Raw genomic sequence first — 23511 nt, forward strand, 5'->3', positions numbered from 1 at the left:
CTGTCTGTCCCGTAGGTTTGGCCTGGGTGTCCTGGGGCTTGTCCCAGCTACACTTGCCAATTTAGACTCAGTTTTGTAGCCGTCTGAGCTAAATTATCCGGTTGCCGTGGCTGCGCACCTAGCGCTACTCCTACACGACACGGAAAAAGCGTCTTAACTGGCGCTTTTAGCAGGCTAAATCTGCTTGCCGTAGGCCAGAGGCCCACATATTGCGTTCAAAATGATGGAAATTCGACCTAAAAAGGCCGTCTCACGGGTCAGTTGGCGGCTGATTGTCCCCTTACTTGCCAAAGGGTCCAATCAGAGGTAGAATAGGCTAGTTTCTGTAAGGCTCGATTGAAACACGCTGACACCAAGTTCTGGTAAGCCGAGCGTACTCGGCCCACGGGGTAACGAGTTCGGATTCAACGGGCCCTAGCCTTTAAGTATTCTACCAAACAAACAAGCAGGATTCAATCATACAGAATTATATATTTAAACTGAATAATATTTACAAGTTATGTTTACTATATATATACAACAAAAATATGACAATAGTTAGGTTTGAAGGGGGTGTGGGGCGCTAGGGCTTAGCGCCCGACGGTAGACAGGCTGTGGGGGCAGCGGTGGTAAAAGGGGAGGCAGTGCCTCCCGATTATATAAGTGCATGATGGACTCGTGATAGTTGCATGTTCAAGTCCCCTCCCCACATTTAGGCAGGCTTAGTTTGACCGCCGGGTGCGGGGTTAACAGCGGTCATGAGATGGATAGTGATATAATAGGATTAGTGCGGGGGGTTTGTTATCATAAGTCACAGCGAAGCAACTCTGTATTCGGCCTGTCCGTATGGGTGTCGTATTACCACAATACTTTAGTATGCTAAAAATATGTTACAAGGAAAATCCACAAAAAATAAGTAATTCCTAAAAATGCAAGGTATCAAACCGACGACATTTGTGAAACTTTGTTTGAAGTAAGTTCTAACCTTGGTTGAAAATAAGGAAGGCATGGCTTTTGCCAAATATTGCAATGCAGAGATTGGGGTTAGAATTGTCCCCTTTTTTAAACCCAAAAAGTTTTAATTAAATTTTTTTTAATAATTAAGGAGTATCTTATCTAAATAAAAATTATTTTGCTCCAACATTTTTGTTAAAAAATACTTACAAAAATAATATTGTATAAGTTTTTACACTGCAAATCAATTTTAGAAAGCTTCGTTATATTTTAAAAATTTGTTTTAGTTCATTTAATTTATGGGGTTATTTTGAACCATTATCATAAGAGGTAACATGAAAGAAGGAGGCATGCATTAAAGAAAAGAAACACGGGGGACACTTTTAAATGCGGTAGGGGGGTAACTACCACCCAATACAGTTGGTTGTTGGGTGGGGTATTTTTGCAGGGAATGGACTGAAAATCATACTAGTTAACAATTTTTTATAATCATTAGTTGGCTTTAAAACTTTGAGTACTTCTATTAAATATTGATTGGTTGGGTCAAACTTTAAAAGAATTTTAATCTACAGATGAGTTAATTAAAATGTATATAAAGTTTTGTTCATTGTCTTATCCCTTAAGATCCCTGTTTTCTTTTCAATGAAGACTAGAAACTATAAACCCCCGCTGAATGCAAAAATGCAAAATCCTGCTCCTTATGTCCTATCTAATTTAAACTGGTTTTATTTAGAAACTTTCATTTTAACATTTTCTAATTATTTAAGTTAGATTTATATTATAGGATAGATAGATATAAAAAAATGTTATGGCTTCCATTAATTGTATGAGGTTTACTCTGTTTACTCTGTTTATACTAAGTAGTAAAGTTAGAGAGAGAATATAATTTCAATACAGGCATGTGTCGCCAAAAATAAAGTGGTTACAATATTCTGCAGAGAATTGTCCAAATAGAAAAAAAAACAGCTGACTAGACCAGACCTGAAGCTGTTTTTCTAGAACAGCTGTTCTGCCAACTAATCAGCTGTCAAGCTGTCATTCTATCGACCGGTTATGCTTGAAGAGAGAGGTAGGGGGGGGGGGGGAATTGTCTGGAATATAATATAAAAAGAGAGGCCAGAAGGGAATATTTCAGGCTCATGGCTTCTCATTCAAAGGAAGTTGGGACAGGAAAATTACAAATTTGGGGAGGAAGTGAAAAGAATGATAATAGGAAGTGGGTAGGGATACTTTATCTGTTAGGGGGGGAGGGGGGAGGGGGTTTCAGGCTGGCTTTGAACCTCAACCCCACCCATATACTTTGATTACTCTAGAGTGGATACAATATTACGAAATTTTTCTTAAAAATAGAATCTTCAACCCCCAAAATTTTATAAATGTTAATGTTAAATTTTAGACAAAAAGAGGCTAGATTTATAAAAAGATTAACCTTTAATCTGCATCACGATTGCCGGTTTTTTGAAGGCAAAGTTAAATGACAAAACAGCTGTTTGATTGATTGTGTCCAGTCTATGTTAGGCACAGCACCAAGTAAAGTAGAAGAAGAAAGAGGAACAACAACAAAATATTCACCTCCCCCAATTACTTGGAAATAAAAGAGTGCAGCCCCTAGTTAAACAACTCCCTCCCACTGGCGTCCTGAAAGAATCCACCTCTGAAAGTTAAACTTTCTTATCTACCTCAGCTTTGCCTCCCCCACCCCCTCACAACAACATTGCCCCTCTCCCCCCAATTGAAGTGTATACCACAGCCAAACCAAGTAAAACGGTTTTGAGAAGAACTGCCAAGAAGTAGCAGAAAGAATTGTGTTGGTGTGTGGAGTGCTGTGAGTTTAATAAAAGTGTTGAAAATCAGTGCAGCAGTGTGTAGACCAGTGGAGAGAGGACACACACCACAACAGTGCAGTAGTGTTGCAGAGGAGCGGAGACAGTGCCATGATCTCCCAGTTCTGGAACCTGTGCAGGGCTTGCCCCGCCGTTGACGTTGACAAGGTGAGCAGGCTCGTCGCCGCCATCGCGCATTTTTTTGGAGATAATTTTCCCAGTTTGTTTTGCCATAACATTTATACATACATATATCATATACATACTAACATGACAACGTAATTAAAGACAGCATATTGAATATTATTAACTCATCTATTTATTGTCGTTTATATGAATATTCTAAAGGGATAATGTATTTTTATTATCATAATGGCATAAATATGCTGAATTGCAGATATTGTTTCTTTATACATAAAACATACTTGAATTAGGATTTATTTCTATAAATCTTCTACTTTTATACAGTTAAAGATTTTTTAATCACTTAGTTTAAACTAGTTTTATGAATTTAAATGATATATAATTATCCTATTATATAAAGTAGTAAGGTTTTTTGACTGTTTGAACTGTTTTGGTTCTTAATATTGGGGAAGCTAAGCAATTTAGGTTCTTGGATGGTTTTAGGCTATTTAGTTTTATCTTCCAAACCCCGTTGAATAAATGGCCCCTATTTGATAAAATATTAAGAAAATATAATCTGTAAGAATTCAAAAAATTGAAATAATTCTACTTACAAGAAATATATTTCTGCAATATCCAATCTTAATATGTCATGCAAAAACGACGGGCAAAATGACATTTGAAAAGTACTTGTTCTCATATTGATTAAATTTAATATTCTTTAAATAGGAATCTTACATTAAAACTGTAAATTAATTAATGCCTAAAGTTTTTATTTTATTTTATTGTATATTAAGGCTTATTTGGTTCTGTTTGTTTTTATAAAAAAAAACTTTTATGAAAGTTTTCATGAATTATTGGAAAGTTATTTTTAGTCTACTGTAGAATTATTTTTTATATCACTGCATACTTTTATTATTGAATTTAGAAATATTTATTTTGCTTCCATGGTTTTTGACATGCTTGTTTTTTATATTACTGTGCATTAGAAACGTTTAAACTATTTTAATGATGACAACATACAAAAGTAATTGTTATACATTTAACAATGGTATTTAATAATTAAATATTTTTGGAACGTTTTTTTTATATAATGCTTAAAAAAATACCAGTACTTATAAAAAATTACTAAAACAAGGATGACATCATACAGAAGGAGCGAAGAACAAAAATTTTATATGGACAATCGGAAATAGTTTGTTATAAAGCAATGTTCAGCGTCATAAAAAATATTATTTCTGTTAGAGCATTAACGCCAAACCGACGAATCAAGTTAACGAAATACGAGAAAGTCATTGGTTCACGAAATCTATACAAACAAACTTCAATCTTCTATCTTAAATAACAGTCGAGAAAATTGTATTTCCCCATTGGATTATGGACGGATAGATAGATAGACAAAGTTATTTGTATAGATTTTAGAGTAGTTTCGCTATTAAAAACCAAAGATCAATATTATATGACTCAAAACTTTCCTAGATAAATAAAAAGCTTCTCTAAACCGAAATTTGCCCTTTCCGAGATCTTTTACTTTAGACAAGAAGCCTCTAATACCTTACATTATTAGTTATTCTTTAATTTAGCTGAGTATTAGATAAACCTTTATATTAAATGTGATTTCTATTGAAATGTATTTGTATTGTAGATTTCCTAGGACTGTGACATTAAATATTAATGGAATTACTAGACTTGTGATATAGTTAGTTACCAAACACATAGTCATCTTCGAGAGACACTCAAAGTTTCATTTAATGTCCTATTTTCTTTAGAAAATTAAATCTTATAACATACAGAACAATGGATGTAGAGTATACGTGGATAATATGACAGCGGAAAAATTATCGTCAATTTAGCTTGCTAACTTAGAACTCGTTAATTGGCCAGTTTGTTCATCCAGTAGAATCGATATATTAGCCCGCTGCATGCTTCACTTTATTAGAGAAAATAAAAATCTGGTGCAAGATCCAAGTAATAATAGAACACCGAAAACCTGTTAAGTAATGATACTTTGACTTATTCAAGGCATTTGATACTATGTTATAATGGGATTTATAGTCAGTGGTAAATTTTAGATGGGTAATCTAATTTTTTATCGCTATCCATTGGCGATAATAAAGCATAAGGAAGGGATGTTTACTGTTTAGTGCTGTTTTAACAATGCGGCTTTGACATTATAATACCAAATGAAGGTAAATTATTAGGTATTTATTTTCCACTAATTTATAATGTTTTTAATTATTTTAATGAATAACAATGAAATTTAGAAAGAAAAAAAAATTAAGTTTTAGACAATATCGTAAGGAGTCAACTTCTCCCTCCCCCAAACCATGACCATTGTTCTTCTCTAGACAAATTAAAATAAAAAATCATTTAAAAGAAACAATGTGGCTAAAGAAAATGTTTTGACAGCATGATCTAAGAAGTACTCAAAATATAAACACTACAATAATAATAGATAGTTGATATTAATTACTTGAGAGATAATTGAGAGAGAGAGAGAGAGAGAGAGGGGGGAGAGAGAGAGAGAGAGAGAGAGAGAGAGAGAGAGAGAGAGAGAGAGAGAGAGAGAGAGAGAGAGAGAGAGAGAGAGAGAGAGAGAGAGAGAGAGAGAGAGAGAGAGAGAGAGAGAGAGAGAGAGAGAGAGAGAGAGAGAGAGAGAGAGAGAGAGAGAGAGAGAGAGAGAGAGAGAGAGAGAGAGAGAGAGAGAGAGAGGGGGGGGAGATAGTCACATAATATATTAGTATTTAATTAATGACATCTAGTAATTGTGCATCAGCTACCCAGCTAAACTTATTATGTTGTTATTATATCAACATAAGCCTGTTAGACTTACGCAATTTGATAAAATCCCTTTATCAGGGAGGGAGGGGATATAGACCGTACGTACATTATGCTGCCAACCAATGTATTATGTCTTCAGTGCTTAAAAACTTTAAGGCTTTATAAAAATCTTATTGCTTGGCATAGGCGAGAAGTGTCCAAACTTTTCCAACAATTATTTTTAATTTATTCTGCAATTTCGGGGGAAAGTTTGCTTATTAGAATTTTGTGGATTAAATAGCTACATAAAATTTCCTAATATCAGGATATTTTGAATACAGACTTAATTATGTTGATGCAATAAAAGCACACGAGAATAACAGGGATGTATCACTCTTTAAAAAAATTCCCACGGGGTTAGGCTGGAGGTTGCGGTGTATGTCTCAACACACAACCTATATTTTAAACATCAACACATGATTATGAACATTATCACACAAAAAATGAAGTCATTGTTTGAGTATACATAATAATAATTGTTAAGCAACTAGAGGCCCCTATGTGCACTTTAATTTGTGTAATTTTTTTTTAGGATTGATTTCTCTTGGGAGGGTTGTGGTACCCCAAACTAGTTATAAACCCTCCCTGAACCTAAGAGAGGCCTCACTAAAAAGAATGGCCTGACATCGGTTTATCGGTTAACAAGATACTTCGGTAAACAAGATAAACATCATTTTTACTTTTTTATGGATATATTTAAATGAATTGAATTGAAAAAATATTGTTTTCAAATGCGCAGCTAAGCTTTAACATTTAATTTAAATGTATAGAAACAAATTAAATTTTGTCTTATCCAAAGACCTAGACATTTTATAATCCCACCACTCCTCTACTTACTTTCTTACACTCCCCCCTTTTTTAATTCCTGGGCCCTTCTGCCCTACATAGATTTAGAACACAATTTCTTTTTTTATATAAAAAGCAAGGATGACAACGTACAAAAGTAAATTTAAACTAGCGAGGGAGGGGACAATGGATTGTTTATGAAGCTTTTCCCCATAGTTTTATAATAAAGTTTTCTTATTTGTTAGATTTACAACTTTGGGGACTTTTAATGAATTTTAAATGGTTGGTTTGTTAAGCTGAGTGTCTAAAAGTTTCAACAACAAACTGTAATATGGGAAGTACATCAATTTATCGGTCATTGTCTTATCACATTAGATCCCTGAAATTAAATTATGTTTGAAAGAATCTTGATTTGGAGATTTGTAAGCAATATTGACTTCAAGACCTAATGTGTTAAGATATTATACATCAAAGACACCTATTCTTACATAGGTTAAGTTATATATAAACAACTGTCTGAGTTATAGAGTAGCTGCTTTATTAAAAAGTGCTGTAAATTGGTTGAGCTGTCTGTATATTGCATTTGAAAAAGCTTGCATTTCATATTGCACAAGCACTACTACTAAGGGATAAGACAATGGACAATGATACTTATTATGTTACTTATACCCCATCGTATAGATTAAACTTTTTGGTGGAACTGTTTAAATACTGGTAATTTTTATTTTATGTCAATGAATTGGAAAGAAAAAATCAATATCAATGATAATAAACAAATTAAACCTTCTGCTGATTAAAATGATTAGTGGAAATGTTTCACTGCTACTTTTTATTAAATAATATATTTTTTTTTTACAACTTTGGTTACCAGTATAATATTATGCTTTAAAATATGACAAAAAGGTATCAAAATTGATTTTAAATGGTTAAAAGTTAAAAGCAAAAACTTTTTTGCGACTCTCCCTATCTGTTCATCATTGATTGAAATGCTTAAGTTTTATAAGCGATGTAACCTTTTACTTAAAGTAGAGTAACTTTTTAAAAAATATTAAAATATTTTTAGAAATTCATTTTGTTTAAATGATGTGATTCATATGATTTATTATACTTTGATCTACATAAATTTTACTTCAAAGACATTAAAATTTTCCTCTTTTATCAGAAAAAAATAAAAATTTTATCACTGGTTTATAATCGTAACTGCTTTATGATAATATGCCAAAATGTCAAATGGATTAAATTCCAAATTGCTGACTGGATTTTAAAAAATCAATATTTCCGGAAAGAAAATATTTACGTAATGTCTGTCTACCTCAAATATTACTTAAGATTTTCGTCTTTTTATATAATTTAACCCTTTTCCCGGGAGGTATCTTAAAATTCTCTATTATAGTGGGGGCGAAGGCCTATGTAGTATGTAACCACCAAGTTCATCTATCTCGGGAACCACAATCCTTTTAATAAAGTAACAGAATGTCTGTCTGTCTGCTTGTCTGTTTGTACCGAAGGATCTCGCTAACCGCTGAACCGATCGGGTTCTCCTTAACAGGGTAGCTGCTCATAGGTCCCGGGAAGGTTTATAAAAATGGTGGGGCACCACCAAAGTTGTAAAGCCAACGATTAAGAAAAAGTTATTATAAAATTGGTGTAATGAACATCTCATTGTCCCCTCCCTCCCAATTTTATTAAGTGCTGTCATTGTATCAACATTGTATATTAGTTACCATTATAAAACAGAGGAGGTCTGTATGTCTATCGAAAGACCCCCTCATCTAACAACATAATCTATTTTTAGACTTTTATTTTTTTATTTGCTTTAGTTAATTTTCTATACCTCATTATGCCTGCTAATACCTATAACCTGTAATAATTTGTCACCAAATTAGCAAAATTATCCCCCAAGGAATTAAAGGGGGGGATACTTGGCACCCAATACAACAATTCTACCTTGAGCTAAATGTACACATTTTCATGATAGGGGTTTATTTAGCCCCGATATAAGATAGATAGGTACAATAATTTTTATAGGATTTATATTAAAATTTTGCAGTTTATATATGAACATATTATCTTGGTCAAAAAAGGAGTTTTTTTCTTAGGTAGGTTATCCAAATCCCTCCATTTTTGACAAAGTCAAAGTCTATGACTGGCAAAACTTCATTAAAAGTTTAGTCATTTACGAGATCTTAAAAGACAAACCTAAATGGATCTTGCACCAGATTTTTATGTTCTCTAATAATGTGAAACTTACAGCGGCGATTTCCCTCTTTATCTCCCTTTACCCCATCCATTCCCCTCCTGTTGGATGAACGGACTGACCAACAAACGAGTTTCATGTTAGCAAGCTAAATTGACGACAATCTTTCCCCTTTTATGATATCCACGAATATTCCACATCCATTAGAATGACCCAATAGGGGCAAATATAGGCTGTATCTTATTATGCAAGATGTTATGCAAAATCTTCCTCCACCACTCTCCATAAGTTATATATTTGTTATCTAATTAGATAAGCTCAAGATTAAGCTAGAAAAAGTTGCACCCAAGTTACTTAGAAACAATCTCTTTTTAAAAGCGAAGCTTTTCTATAATTAGGGTGTGTCCGTCCGTACGTCCGTCCGATAGCTTTTATTCGTTAATTTAGGCATGTTAAAATTGTCCTATCGATTTCAAACTTTGCATGATGATTCCTGTAGTATTTAGGTACGATTTAGAAAGCGTAGCAACTCTATAATCATTACCAGAATCATTTCCGTACGTCCATTTTTAACATGTTGATTTTTTTACTTTTTTAACAACAATTTTTTATGTGTTCTAATTATTCGTTTGATTTGATTTTTTTATATTGATTCCTGGGACAACAAAGAACAATATAATAAGCGAAGCAACTTTATAATCAAGTTCTAAAAATGTAAGTATGTCCTTAAACATTATCCTGTATCAAGCAGTTTTTCAACAAATTTACTTACAATTTTGCTTTGATTCTTATACTTTTATATTCTGACTATTCAGTTCAGACACTATACAAGTGTTAATATCCGTTTGTCCTACCGTTTCAGTGCTTCGCTTTTGTGGATGTTGTCATCCTTGTTATACCAGATTTTTAGGGTGTTTGACTTAATATGCAGGGATCTAAAGGGATAAGACAATGGCTGATAAAATGATGTACATCCAAAATTACGATTAGTGGTTTAAAGGTTGGACATTCAACTTACTGAATTAACTAATTAAAAAATCAATAAAAGTCCCCAAAGTGGTTAAAACGTTATTATAAAACTTTGTGGACAAGTTAAATAAACAGGCTAATGTCTCCTCTCTCCCTGCTTAAAATGTTTATAATTATCTCGACTGGATGGTGTTTTATTAATGTTGCCTGATATTTTTTTCGACATTACGTTTGACATCAAGCAATGATATAAGAAACCTAAACATAAGTTTAATCTTATAAAGATATTATAAATTGTTCTAAAAGCCTGGGATCTTATGGGATAAGGCAATGGACGTTGAAATTTGATTGTTTGATCTACAAAGGAATAATTTTGGTTATCATAATAAAGATATAACAAAAAATTATGGGATATACATCAATTTATCTCCATTTTGTATGTCTTATCCCTTTAGATCCCTGCAACAAGCTATATTTTTCTTGTTTCCCAATCTTGATCTAATGAAAGTTGTAACAAATTTTCAAGGATTTTGGGATAAGTAAACAGTATGATACTATTTTTTACTGGCTGAATTTTGAAACTGTGGATTGATTTACAACGGTTTAGCCTATAGCATCTAAAGAGGGGTGGGAAATAAAATAGCCTAAAACAATACAACTAATACATTTACCAAATCTTATTTGTTTATATTTGAGTAAATTTTCTTATCCCAAAATCCTGTATGAAATACCGGCGGCCTTGATGCTTCCATTAGAAGATAAATCAACTATCTAAGCTTCTCATAAATATCTTGTAAACTTATATAAAGACTTCTTAATACACACAACAGGCAGTTCTACAGGGAGGTAGGGGACAATTGAATTATAAAAAATACTGGTATCCAACGTTCTATAAATATTCAGGGAAGGGATAGACTTTTTTTTGTAAATATTTTTCTCTCATTCGTTTGCCTAAGAACTTTGGGAACTTTTTAAAAATCTTATTTGTTGACTCAAACTTTCACTGTCCAAACTTTACCACCAATAGTTTTAACCTACAGAAGGGGTAGTTTTGGTTGTAGATAAATTTATCTTTCATTGTCTTATATTTAAAATATAAATCGACGAAAAATTTAATTTTTCAGTCTATTTTCAATTGAATAGAACATAATTAAATTTGATGAGTACTAGTTTTGAGTTTCAGTGTCTGCTTATAGTCTATACAAACTATTATGTAAATTAGTTTCCTAACATGCTAATTACATATTTTACTCTTTGTTCATATGAATATGGACATGGATTTGATTATAAAAAAAACTTGTAGAACGCTAAAGCATAAAAGTAATATTAAATTTGTAAGTCTAAACAAAATCTTATGTAAATTTGTTGAAAAATACGGGACACTGTTTAAGTACATACTTGTTTTTTTTGTTTGATAATAGAGTTTATACACGTTCTAAATCGTACTAAACTAATACAGAAACCATCTTACAAAGTTTGAAATCTATAGGACAACTCTAACAAGTCTAAATTAGCAATAAGAGCTATAAATGAAGGCAAAATAATTTCTTGATTTCGTTTGTATCAAATTTGTCACCAACATTATATATTTTGTAGATAAGTACTTATGTAAATTTAACTAGACTGCTTTAAATAGAACACAGTGGAAGCAGCTTATAGTGCCTAATAAAATATGACGTCATAAAAAAAATCACCAGTATACATTTTACCATTGGTCAATTAAAATGTATACTGGCCTGTCATTTGCCATTTATATTGTATTTTTAATTATGTTCTACAAGCTGCTTCTCAAAGTGGTATTTGTTATAATAGTTATTTCTTTCATCGTATTATAAACGGCTTTCCGCGGATATAGAATGTGCAATTATAAGATTAAAACCAGATTTTTTTTGCCCCGAGATGCCGAAGGCACGGGCTAAAAAAACTATGAGATGCTATACTGGAAAGGACAACCATTTTTTCCAGCATTTAGCGAGATCCTTTGCTGAACACATACAACCACACCCACACACACAAACACGACAAAGACATCCTGTTAGTTTTATATAAGGATTGTTCAAAGTTGAGGTTAAAAATTATTTTAATTATCTTCTATTACATTTTAATGTACATGTTATTTGATTTGTGAATTTTCTTTGAGATTTCCCTAATTCAATTATTTAAATTTAACTGTGAGGTATGATTTTGAAAGGGTAAGGGGGAGGTAAATCTATTCATATACTACACAACACAACTGTAAACCAATGAAAACTGGTTCCTTCATCCTATATTAAATCAGTGTAACATCATATTATCAGGAGTAGGCTAGTATCACTGTTACTGTAATTATGGTATAAAAAAATTCTGAAAACCATCTAAAATCTCCTAACTCAGAATCAAAACTTTATCATCCTTTGAAGGGTGTTTATACACAACAAACAATTTGTATGTTATAGAAGATAATTAGAAGCGCAGCTACTTTAGTCTCTAAAAACTAGGAATTCTGTATGTCCATTCTTTCAAATGTTTATATTTACTGACGGACGGACATACGTATTGAGTTATTGAGTAGCCTTCTTACTAAAATGTTGCAAGAACAACTCTACACCAAAGGAACACCTCTTTGATGCACATTGTGTTCTCTACTTTAAAGGATACTGATATCTAACCATGGTGTTTTTACATAGCAAAGAATAGCAATCTGCTAAATAGTTAGGGATTAGATTGTGTTCAAATATAGAATCTTATCACTGAAAAACTGATTATGAAAAGAACAAAAATAGGCTATCTTTAATGATCATTTTCGTTACATGACTTTTACATTTAAAGTTTAATAAATTAAATTCAAATCCTTTTTGTCGATTTGGAAAAGATTAAACAGTTTTAAGGAACATAGTTCAACTTTCTGTTAATTAATTTTAAAGATTTTTGTACTTTTTGATACATTTATGTTCTAAATTAAATAAAATAACAGTTTGACTGCCTATCTTCCCTTTAGTTAAAGTAATCTATACAATAACAAGGATGACAACATCCATAAGTAGCGAAGCACAAAAAATCGTCGATGGGAATACGTACAGGTAGATTTAAAAGGTTTTTACTAAAATCAAGAATAGATTTATTGGATAAAATAAACATGAAACCTTGTTTTATTTTGCATGATGACGATGGTCAAAGTAAATTATATTAAAGATGCTCATAACAATGGGAAAAATTATTTTGATACAGATATCCCATAATAGTTTGAAAATTGCATCAAAATAAACAAAGATATGGGGAAATATGTAAAACATATAAAAATAGCCAAAAACCTGATAAAAGGCAGTCTGGCCGTCATGGTTGTTTTATTAAAACAGCTAAAAATTTAATTTTTAAATCCTTAACTTAAAAAATTTGGAAAATCGGACCATATACACTGAAGATATTGAAAAGTGTTAAATATATAAAAATAGCCTAAAACCTGCTAAAAAGGTAGTCTGGCCGTCATGGTTATTTTGTTTAAAAGACGGGAAATTTAATTTTGATATCTATAACGGAAAAATTTTGAAAATCAGACTGTAAACACTGAAGATATGGAGAAAAATGTTAAATATATAAAAAAACAGCCTAAAACCTGCTAAAAAGGCAGTCTGGCCGTCATGGTTGTTTTCTTTAAAAGACGGGAAATTTAATTTTGATATCTATAACTGAAAAAATTTTGAAAATCGGACCATAAACACTGAAGATATGGAGAAAAATGTGAAAAATATAAAAATAGCCTAAAACCTGCTGAAAAGGTAGTCTGGCCTTCATGGTTGTTCCTTTAAACGACGGGAAATTTAATTTTGATATCTGTAACTGAAAAAATTTTGAAAATCGGACCATAAACACTGAAGATATGGAGAAAAATGTGAAAAATATAAAAATAGCCTAAAACCTGCTAAAAATCTGTCCGAACGCCAATGATGTTTTTTAGTCAATTGTGCTCCTTAATGATGGGAATGTTGTCAAAAAATTTCAGCATTCTATCTTTTATAGGAGCTGAGTAAATCCCATTTCCCCCATAGCGTTACGGACGGACGGACGGACAAAGTGAATTATAGAGTAGCTTCGCTACTAATAAAAAATCATGCACGTCCAAGGATGGAGGAAAATGATTGTTTACTCCCCTCATTCACCACACACACAACAAAAAACAAAAAAATACATTAGATTACCCCCCCCCCCCACCTAGAAAAACCTATATAACCCCTCATCTTACCCCCATTAAAAAAGAAGCTTGGAACTTACAATACGTTTTGATTGGTTGATTCATTAAGTTTTGTCCAAATGTTTCAACCCAAACTTTAATCTATAGAAGAGTGAATTTTGTTTATCATCATTGGGGATGTACATCGATGAATCGGCCATCGTCTTATCCCTTTAGATCCCTGTCTAAAATATCTTTATTATCTAGTATTTTGTCCTACAAATAGTAGAACTGTTATGTAAACAATGACACAATATACCAATTACAAATATTACACACATATAAAATACTTTTTATTTTTCTAGTGCTCATTCTGTGCAATATATGCAAAAATGGTCGCAGTTTCCATTTAATTTGCAGTTGGACCACTTTAAATAAATTAGAACAATTTCCTATAGATATAAAAACAGAAAACTATTCCCTTATAAAATTGTATAAAAATCGAAGCGTTGGAAAGAATCATGTGTGACGTCATAAAAATACGTCTGAAAAATAGGAATGAAATGAGAAGTGGAGAAGAAAAAGAGATAGATTTAGACGTATTTTTATGACGTCACACATAAAACTTCCCAGCGCTTCATGAAAAGCCCTGCTTCATGAGCCTTGATGATAAAACATTTAGATGATATTAGAATTAAATAAAGGCTATGTAAGCTTTTTGATTTGATTTAATTTGTAACTCTACAAAGGGTATCAAAAATCAGCTATGTGACGTCATAAAAATGAGGGAGATGAGAGGAGAAATGGGAAAGAAAAAGAAATAGATAATCCCTCATTTTTATGACGTCACATGGCCGTTTTTTGAGACACTTTGTAAAGTTACTTTAATTTAGTAAACTTAAAGTTATATTCCCTTTAATATTTAGGGTTTATTTTGCAATTCCAAAACCAAACATTATGATACAATTGGAAAATTAAATATCCTATTTGAAGCTACTTAGATATTGTTAAGGATCTTGCTTAGTGAGTTATATATTGTTTGGTGCAAAATAAATTTCCTTCCATGTGCATAAACCCAGGCATTAAAGGATAAGTAAAAAAAACCTAAATTTTTATTCGTTGGCTTTACAACTTTTAAATTTTGATTGGTTGGTTCTTTACTTAAGCGCCCAAACGTTTCAACCACTAAATGTAATCTACAGAAGAAGTAAATTTGTGTATCATCATTGGGATGTACATTGTTTATCGGTTATCCTATTGTATAAAGTAGTAAGCGTTTTTTTGTCTGTAGCGAAAGATCTCGCTAACCGCTGAACCGATATGGTTCTCATTTAGAGTAAAGCTTTTTATAGGTCACAGGGTGGTTTTAGGCTGTTGAATTTCTATAAAAAAGTCGTTGTAAGGTTTTAAGTTATTTTTCTGCACTTTCATGTCCCTTCTAATATCCCTAGATACTAGGGACGCAACCGCTAGTTGTCTTATATTGAAATAATAATAGCACATTTTTTTGACAAGTTTCCTTTCCCTTTACCCCAAGTGCATAGGGTAACAGAGGCCACTCACAAAAAAAGTTTTTGAACATTGATGAAAATAATTCCAACTCTGGCAAACATTTTCCTAGTATAGCTTCGAATCCGATTGATATCCGCTGGATTAGAACGGGTTGTTTATTTTGATATCCGCGGAAAGCTGACTATAATACGAATCGATGACTAAATATTCTAACTCTGTTCCTATCAATGTATACCAACATTGTGCCCATTGCTTTTTGTTGTTTTAATTGTTTATGTCAAGGATGATATGTTTAAAAGTTAATTCTTTGACTAAAAGTTCATTTGATATAAAACTAGGGGCTCTGTACTTGAGGAAGGAGGGAGGAGAAGGGAAAAAAGTAGCTTGAAACCTATCCAAAGACTTTGATTTAATAAAGATTTAGAATAAAACAACTTACCGCAAATGGAAAATTAAATCAGTGTTTCAAATCTTAATAAACTAAAATGAAAACTTTTTTACAATAATTAAATAGCCTAATACACTTGCTTTAGACTATAGACACTTATGGCTGCCATAAAGTCATCGATGATGTCATCTGAGTAGAGGAAATACCTTGGCCCACAAACAGGCTAATTTCTTTACCCCGTCAATTATGGCATGGATAGCAGTTAAGTAAATTAATTGCATATTCTTTTTATCTTTATTTATTTTTTTTGGCTTATCTGTTTGGTCAAAAAGGACGGGAAAAAACGTTTACAACTCATTTTATTTATATAAGTGAATGTCTGATTGATGCAAAATGATGACATTTTTCATATTTTTCATTGAATTACAACATGGTTATAAAATATTTTATTTCCATCAAAAAGTTGCTCTTTAATTTGGTTTTATGATTAAAAAACATAATAAACATTTAGAAAAAAAATCAATAAATGTTCTTGAAATAAAATAATTTGAAAACCCTTTCGTTCTATGATAGGCCTATTATAAAAAAACCAGGTATCTTAGGACAAAAGACGACAAATCGATGTACATTCCCAATGATGATAAACAAATATTAAATGTAAAATTTTAACATTTCTAGTTTGAACCAACCAATCAAGGTTTAATAAAAGTACCAAATTTTTTTATTTAACGAATTATAAACGTATTTAAAACCTTGGGGACTAGTTTAATTTACAGTCCAATATCCACTCCTTTCCTGTAAAACCTGAATCAATTGATAAACAACAAAACTAAGATTGTCCTTTTTATTATTTGTGCAAATTTTATGGCCTCAAGCTTTGGGGTGGGATACATAGACGATAATAAATAGGCATAGATCGATATGCAACGAAACAAAGTAGTCATCTACTCGTTTCACGGTAAAATGGCATCATAATAGTTATTTATTGTATCGTATTATAGACAGCTTTCCGTGGATTAATAATAAGATTAGATTTATTAATCTTATGATTTTTTTATTTATTATTCGTAGAAAATTTTCTATAATACGATGCTATACATGAATTTTCAGCATGGCTCAAAACTGGTTTTAATCCAGGGAATATTAATCGGTTTCGAAGCCATTCTTTAATAAATTATTAAACCACTTTAAAGCTTATAATTATTTGTCAAATGTTACACTAAGGTCAAAGTGCTTTTAATTGATTAATTTTAGGAAACGGTGTAAAGTGCCTGCAAAAAAAGTGACGTCATACAATACAAAGTACCAATGATAGGCCAATGGTAAAATTTATACTGGCCTCCCATAGGTCACTTGGTTTGTATGACGTAATTTTTTTGGCGGCACTTTATGCTATTTCTATTTAAGTCTTAACTGCTTGGAATTTGAAAACAAATATTAGGCTCTCTTTTTCGTCTTTGTACATTTTGTAATAGTAGCAGTATTATTCATGTAAAATTATAGAATGTGAAGTTTTCCTAAATGTACTAAACTGGTATCTATGTAGATATGCAGGAGAGAGGGGACTTACGTCAATAAATTACAGTGATACCCAAGTCCCAAAGTATCTTATTCATTGACTTTAGTTACTTTATTAGATCTTGATTGATTGGTTTAACTAGCAGTGTCCAACCTTAATATAAATAATTTTAATCTCAAATGGGAAATTTTGTTTCTTATTATAAGGGATGTAAATTAATTTATCTATATTTGTCTTATCCCTTAGGATTCCTGACTAAACTGGTATGTATCTATGTACTTATACATATATATGTGTGTAATGTGTATCTATTTCTGCGGTACATAGTTTCAAGGCGGGTTCTAATAATATCCAAATACTGTTAAATTACAGTTATAAAGCAGCCTTGTTGAGGCTATAAACCTAATGTGATACTTTTGTATGAAACAATTATAGAAAAGGTAAGTTTCAGTTATGTGTAAAATACCTTGGAAGATTAAATTCTGTTTAAACCTTATCTTTGTAGGTCCCCAGTGATGCATTTTACAATGACGCTAGCTCCGGGTGGGTTTGGCAATTTTCTTAACTTAAATTGTGATTTTTTTAGGGATTTTAAATCTATATCCCAGATCATGTTTAACATAATTACCCTTTCTGTATTAAAAAAAAATATGATAAGAAGGTTTGGACGATACTAGTTTGACAAGTACCTAAGTTATTAAGCCAACTAATAAGATAACGTGCTTATAAAACTTTAGGTAACAGTGCAATTGAGAGTCAAATATTTCCTCATTTACTGGATATTAGACTATACGTTATATCTTTAAGGCATAACAAGGAATTCTAAATATTATGCAATTGACATAACTTCTGTCGACTATAAAAGTGATCTTGGCTAACATAATATCAACACAATGAGATTTCAAATTGTCAATGCTATAGTTGTTAGTACTATCATTGAATTGTCAGTAAACTCGTTAAATTCATCGTAGATTACTGCAAACACGTACTGGGAGACAGACGGTAATGAACCATTTATTCTTTAATTTTGAAATGAATTAAATTTTCATTTATGGAATATAATCTTGGGTCATTTAACTTGCCCTACTTTTAGCATGGAACAAAAAGGGTGGGGATGCATTGGCCATAAAAAGGGCTTGGGTGTAGTGTTTTCATAAAACAAATAGAATGCATAAAAAATATGCACTCTTTTTTGCTTGTTTATTATAAATTACATTTGATCAAAATATGCTTTTCTCGTCATTTTGTTATTAAACGAAAAAAGGTTTTTGAACTTTCAAATACTTGCAATAAATTTAAATAAGAGGTTATAAAGCTTCTAATATTATGACAAATTATAAAATAATTAAAGCAAATTTAAAAAGAGAAAATTAAAATAAGAATTATCTTAATGTTTATTCTTTTAATGGGCGAAGACATTATTTAAAAAAAAAATTTCTAAAAATTGGAGTAAAAAACTTAAAGCTGTATTACTAATGCAGCAGTAAGAAATGATGAATATATTAAAAGGTGTGACATCACTTACACATAATATCAGCATAGTGCTTTCTTTATAATTGCATAAATCAATATGCAAATTAATAAGAAGATATGGTAGTTTTTATCTTTTATATAATGCGAATATGGTAGTTTTGATTTTTCATGAGTATGTAAAACATCTTTTAACCATAAGCGTGCGGAAAAGGTATATTTGGTGATGTAAACACCCTACTAAAATAAGAAAAATGGGAGGACAATTGTTCCCTTTTACCCCCCTCCCAAACACCCTACTAGGTGAATGTCTGTGCACGCCACCATGCGAAAGTGAATGCACATAATATTATAAGATCCTGGGGATGAGATAAATTATTACAACATTTTTATATTCATTAATCTTTAAGCAACATTTTATACTCAGCTTTTCTTACACATGAAAAGATTATAGTGTAAACAAAGGGAGAGGGGGTATCTTTTACATTTAGAAGCAACATAGAAAGGATAATTATTAAGAAGTATTAAGAAAGTCTATTTTAAATGAAAATTTTTATCGGATTCTTGACTGCTTTCGATTTTATTCTCAATTGTGCTCTTCTAATGCATGTTACTAGAAAGCCTTTATGTTTGATTGGTATTCTATCGGCTGCGCACCTGGCCTGTAGGGCTCTTAATTCAAAGGGGAGGGGATGTAGCAGAACTATAGCCAAAAATAATATCGAGTCCCTCCATCGGTTCAGTAGTTATTAAAATCTTAAGACAATTAAAAAAACAATGTTTTTGAGCAATATAATAGAATTTCTGAAATAAAAAAAAATAATTAATTAGTTTTCGATTTAAAAAAGGCGAAAAGACTGATTCTGAGAGTTTAGTTTGAAGGGTTGAAAAAAGTTTATTAATCTAGGCATAATTTGAATAAATCTTCACCTCGACAAGTTTTCTTACAAAACAGCTAGCAAAATATTTTTTTTTGCATTTAAAATTACTTGGTTAGGTAAAGTAAATATTAGAAGAGCCACGCAGGCATAAGGCCAAGAAGTGTAAGAAGACTATGCTTAAGCTAAGAAACATTGTTTTAATGATTAAATATAAGAAAGGGGGGTTATCATTTGTTTAGACTGATTCATTTGTAGATTATTAAGCTAAGCTGTTTTTTCTCTTGCACAGTAATTTTAGAAAGTCATCATCACTTTTCCGAAAACTCTTGTTTTAGGATGTTTCTTAGGATTTATTATATTTCATTATCACAGTAATATCCACACTTTTTCCAGTATACTTTAATAATGTAATACCTATAATTGAACGTTTTTAGGAATCAGTTCTAGCCACCAACTTTTCCATAATTTCCTTAGAATTTCCCTAATATCCTGATATTTTAAAGATTATGATTTTTTTGTAACTTTTTACTGAAAATCAAAAAGAAGACAAAAAAGTCAGTCATTGACGTCATAAAAATGAGGGATGAGGAGAGGAGTAGTAGGAAAGAAAACCCCTAAAAAAGAGATGGACAATCAATCGTTTTATGACGTAACATGCTGATTTTTTTCGTCTTTCTTCGTCTTCATCAAAAGTCTTCAAAAAAAGTTTATGGAAGTATGGAAATATAAACAATTAAATTATATATTAAATCATTCATAGCATTGTAATTTACTTTACAACTGAAGAGATTAGAAGAAAAAATATGGCTTAAAAAGTAAAATTGAGGTGATTAACTTATTCTTAAATCATATTTTTCTGTCCAATTATAGAATACTCTTTGCTATTTGTTTTATAGAATTGATTCTGAATTACTTTTTTACTTGATATAGTCTGGAAATACAAAGTTTTGCTGAACAAGACTTTGTGGTTTCAAAAGCTGTGTGTTAACACTCTAGGACTTGACTAAAGAGAGGCAAATGTTCCGAAATATAATTTGTAAAACTGGGCATCAAAGGTTTTTTCTTGTTTCTTACAAAACCTATATGATATATATTTATATCATGGTAGTTATAGGTTTCTAATAGAAATGCCTTAATTAAAGCCTTTATTGATGCAGCTTACAGTGCCTAATAAAAAATGACGTCATACATTACAAATGATCAATGATAGGCCAGTTTACATGTAACATTTTACCATTGGTCAATTACAATGTATACTGACTTTTTAATTCCTTAAATCTTTGTTTTTATAGAATATTAGTCCGTGTACCTTTTAGTTCCAGTCAACCTTAGCTAAGCCTTTAAACTTTGAATTAATTCTTTAACTTGGTAAATCTTAAATTCATTTAACTTTTAAATCATTTAGATACCACTGACAAATTGACATTAATTTCTTAATGATCAATCCTTATTTTACTATTAGATTGTCAATAAATAGCTTCGTAAAAAAAGGACACCCTACCCAGCCTTCAACAGATATTAATATTATATGTATCGTTCTGTCTACAGAGGTCCCTAGGAATAATTAATTTAAGATAAATGAATGTACATCCCAAACTATGATAAACAAGGTTATCCCTTATGAAGCATAGTGGTTGAAAAACTAGATTGAGACCACCAATAAATATCTAATAAAAGGAACTAAAGTTTGTAAGCCAACGAATAAGAAAGCTAAAGTACTAGAAAAACTACTAAGAATGTCCACTCCCTCCCTGTTTTTCTATAAAAAATTTCTTTACTTTTGATCAATATTCTAATAAGTTATTTTTAACTGATAGTCTATTTATTCATCTATCTGTACAAAACATATATCTATCTATTTACATATTGTCTGCTTTAATTATATATGCATATATCCTTCTATCTATTTCTCTATCCTTTTTTTCAATATTCTCTCTTTCGCATTTAGTTGTCTAGCTCCATATTAGTATTTTCTATATTGTTTTTCCTCACGCAACCTTTCTGTAAACAAACACTTGATCCTTACAACATCATAAATTAATATATTTTCTCTCTTTCTCTCTTTCTTTCCTTTTTTTTCTTCTCTCTCTCCTTATCTCTCTCTCTCTCTCTCTCTCTCTCTCTCTCTCTCTCTCTTTCTCTCTCTCTCTCTCTCTCTCTCTCTCTCTATCTCTCTCTCTCTCTTTTTCTCTCTTTCTCTCTTTCTCTCTCTCTCTCTCTCTCTCTCTCTCTCTCTCTCTCTCTCTCTCTCTCTCTCTCTCTCTCTCTCTCTCTCTCTCTCTCTCTCTCTCTCTCTCTCTCTCTCTCTCTCTTGGATCTTGATATAAAACATATTATGCATTTATTAGTAAAAATGCTAATATTTCAGTCTGATATTTGATAAATAAGCTTTTTTTGTTTATAGTTTCTAGCATCTATTCTACCCCTTATTTTTAAAATGAATTTAAAATAAGGGGCGTTTTTTTTCTTCTCATTAATGCCTCTATCTCTCTCTCTCTCTCTCTCTCTCTCTCTCTCTTGGATCTTGATATAAAACATATTATGCATTTATTAGTAAAAATGCTAATATTTCAGTATGATATTCGATAAATAAGCTTTTTTGTTTTTAGTTTCTAGCATCTATTCTACCCCCTTATTTTTAAAATAAATTTAAAATAAGGAGCGTTTTTTTTCTTTCTCATTAATGCCTTTCCTGCATTATCAATAACCGCGGTACCATAACCATGTAACCAAAATACCCTAACCTTACTTAAAGTAAAACACAAACAACCCCTATTTATTTTCAAATTATTTTTTAAAAATGTCCCTCATATTGTGTTCTCATATAGTAAACTTAAACCTTGCTCGTTCCCAATTTATCCACAATGATATCTAAAATAGTCAACTTAAATGATGAAAATTGTTTGTCAACCCAATGCTTCTAGATCTAATTAAATGTTTAGTTAGCTTGTCTTTATTTTCATTTGTTATGTAATATAGTTAAATATATATTCAGATAACTTCAGGGAAGAAAGGGGCATAGGACTGTGAATTAAATCAGCGCCCAAAGTTTTTTAATCACTTTTTCTTATTCATAGGCTTAAAAACTTAAAACTGTCTGTTGGTTGAAAGTATAAGTATCCAAACTTTTTAAACAATAATTATAATCTTGAGATGGAGTGAACATCAATTTATTGTCTATTGTCTTGTCCCTTAAGATCCCTGGCTAAATTCCTTGCAAAGAATTCACAAATTAGAAGACCAAACCATGCAAGCTAAATTATTTCACAATTTTCATCTAGTAAATGGATACAGGGATCTAAAGGGATAGGAAAATAGCCGATAAATTTATGTATATCCACAGTGATGATACACATTTTTAGAATAAAATTAGTGGTTGGAACGTTTAAACACTTAACTTAATGAATCAACCAATCAAAATTCAAGAAATTCCCCAAAGTTGTTGAGCAAACCAATTAAAACGTTATAATAATACTTTGGGGACTAGTGTAATAATAGCTCATGTCCCATCTCTCTCTGAAATGGATACCTATGTTTTCGTGTCAGGGAGGGAGGGGACTATGATAGTTAAATTATTCTATCTTTTTACCCAGTATTTACATGCAAAATATTTTTTAAATTATACAAAAGTACATTAAAATTCTCCTGATGAATTATAATTTTTAATTTAGAGAAATTACCTACCTGTATATGAATGAAAGTTTATTAAAAAAAATGGCATACACATATACATTTGTATTTTTTATTTCTAGTTGATATAAATAGTATTTTCTAGTTCCAGAAATGTGCAACTTTTTGCCTTTTTTCAAAAAATTAATGTTTATATTTTTAAAAAAATATATGCATTGTTCAACCTTGACTTCACTTTGTGTTTGCATTTCAAAAGTTATTTTAGATGCGTGACATCTCTACAACACTTACTTATCATCCTCATGTAAAAGTG

General features: G+C 31.2%; 1 protein-coding gene across 8 annotated transcripts in view; it reads left to right on the plus strand.

Moving 5' to 3' along the window:
• Positions 1-23511, plus strand: part of LOC145314026 (uncharacterized) — a 110199-nt gene that overhangs the window by 13054 nt on the left and 73634 nt on the right. For 6 of the 8 annotated variants that reach the window (XM_080153751.1, XM_080153752.1, XM_080153755.1 and 3 more), the window contains exon 1: positions 2682-2924. The exons of the other annotated variants lie outside the window; for them this stretch is intronic. In XM_080153751.1, the coding sequence (XP_080009877.1) occupies positions 2868-2924 (57 nt within the window). In that variant the 5' untranslated portion in view covers positions 2682-2867. Of the gene's footprint in view, positions 1-2681; positions 2925-23511 lie in introns of those variants that run through there. 8 annotated transcript variants of the gene reach the window in all.

This window comes from Acartia tonsa, chromosome 3 (genome assembly GCF_053477335.1).
Source record: "Acartia tonsa isolate MP-2025a chromosome 3, ASM5347733v1, whole genome shotgun sequence".
Taxonomy (NCBI): domain Eukaryota; kingdom Metazoa; phylum Arthropoda; class Copepoda; order Calanoida; family Acartiidae; genus Acartia; species Acartia tonsa.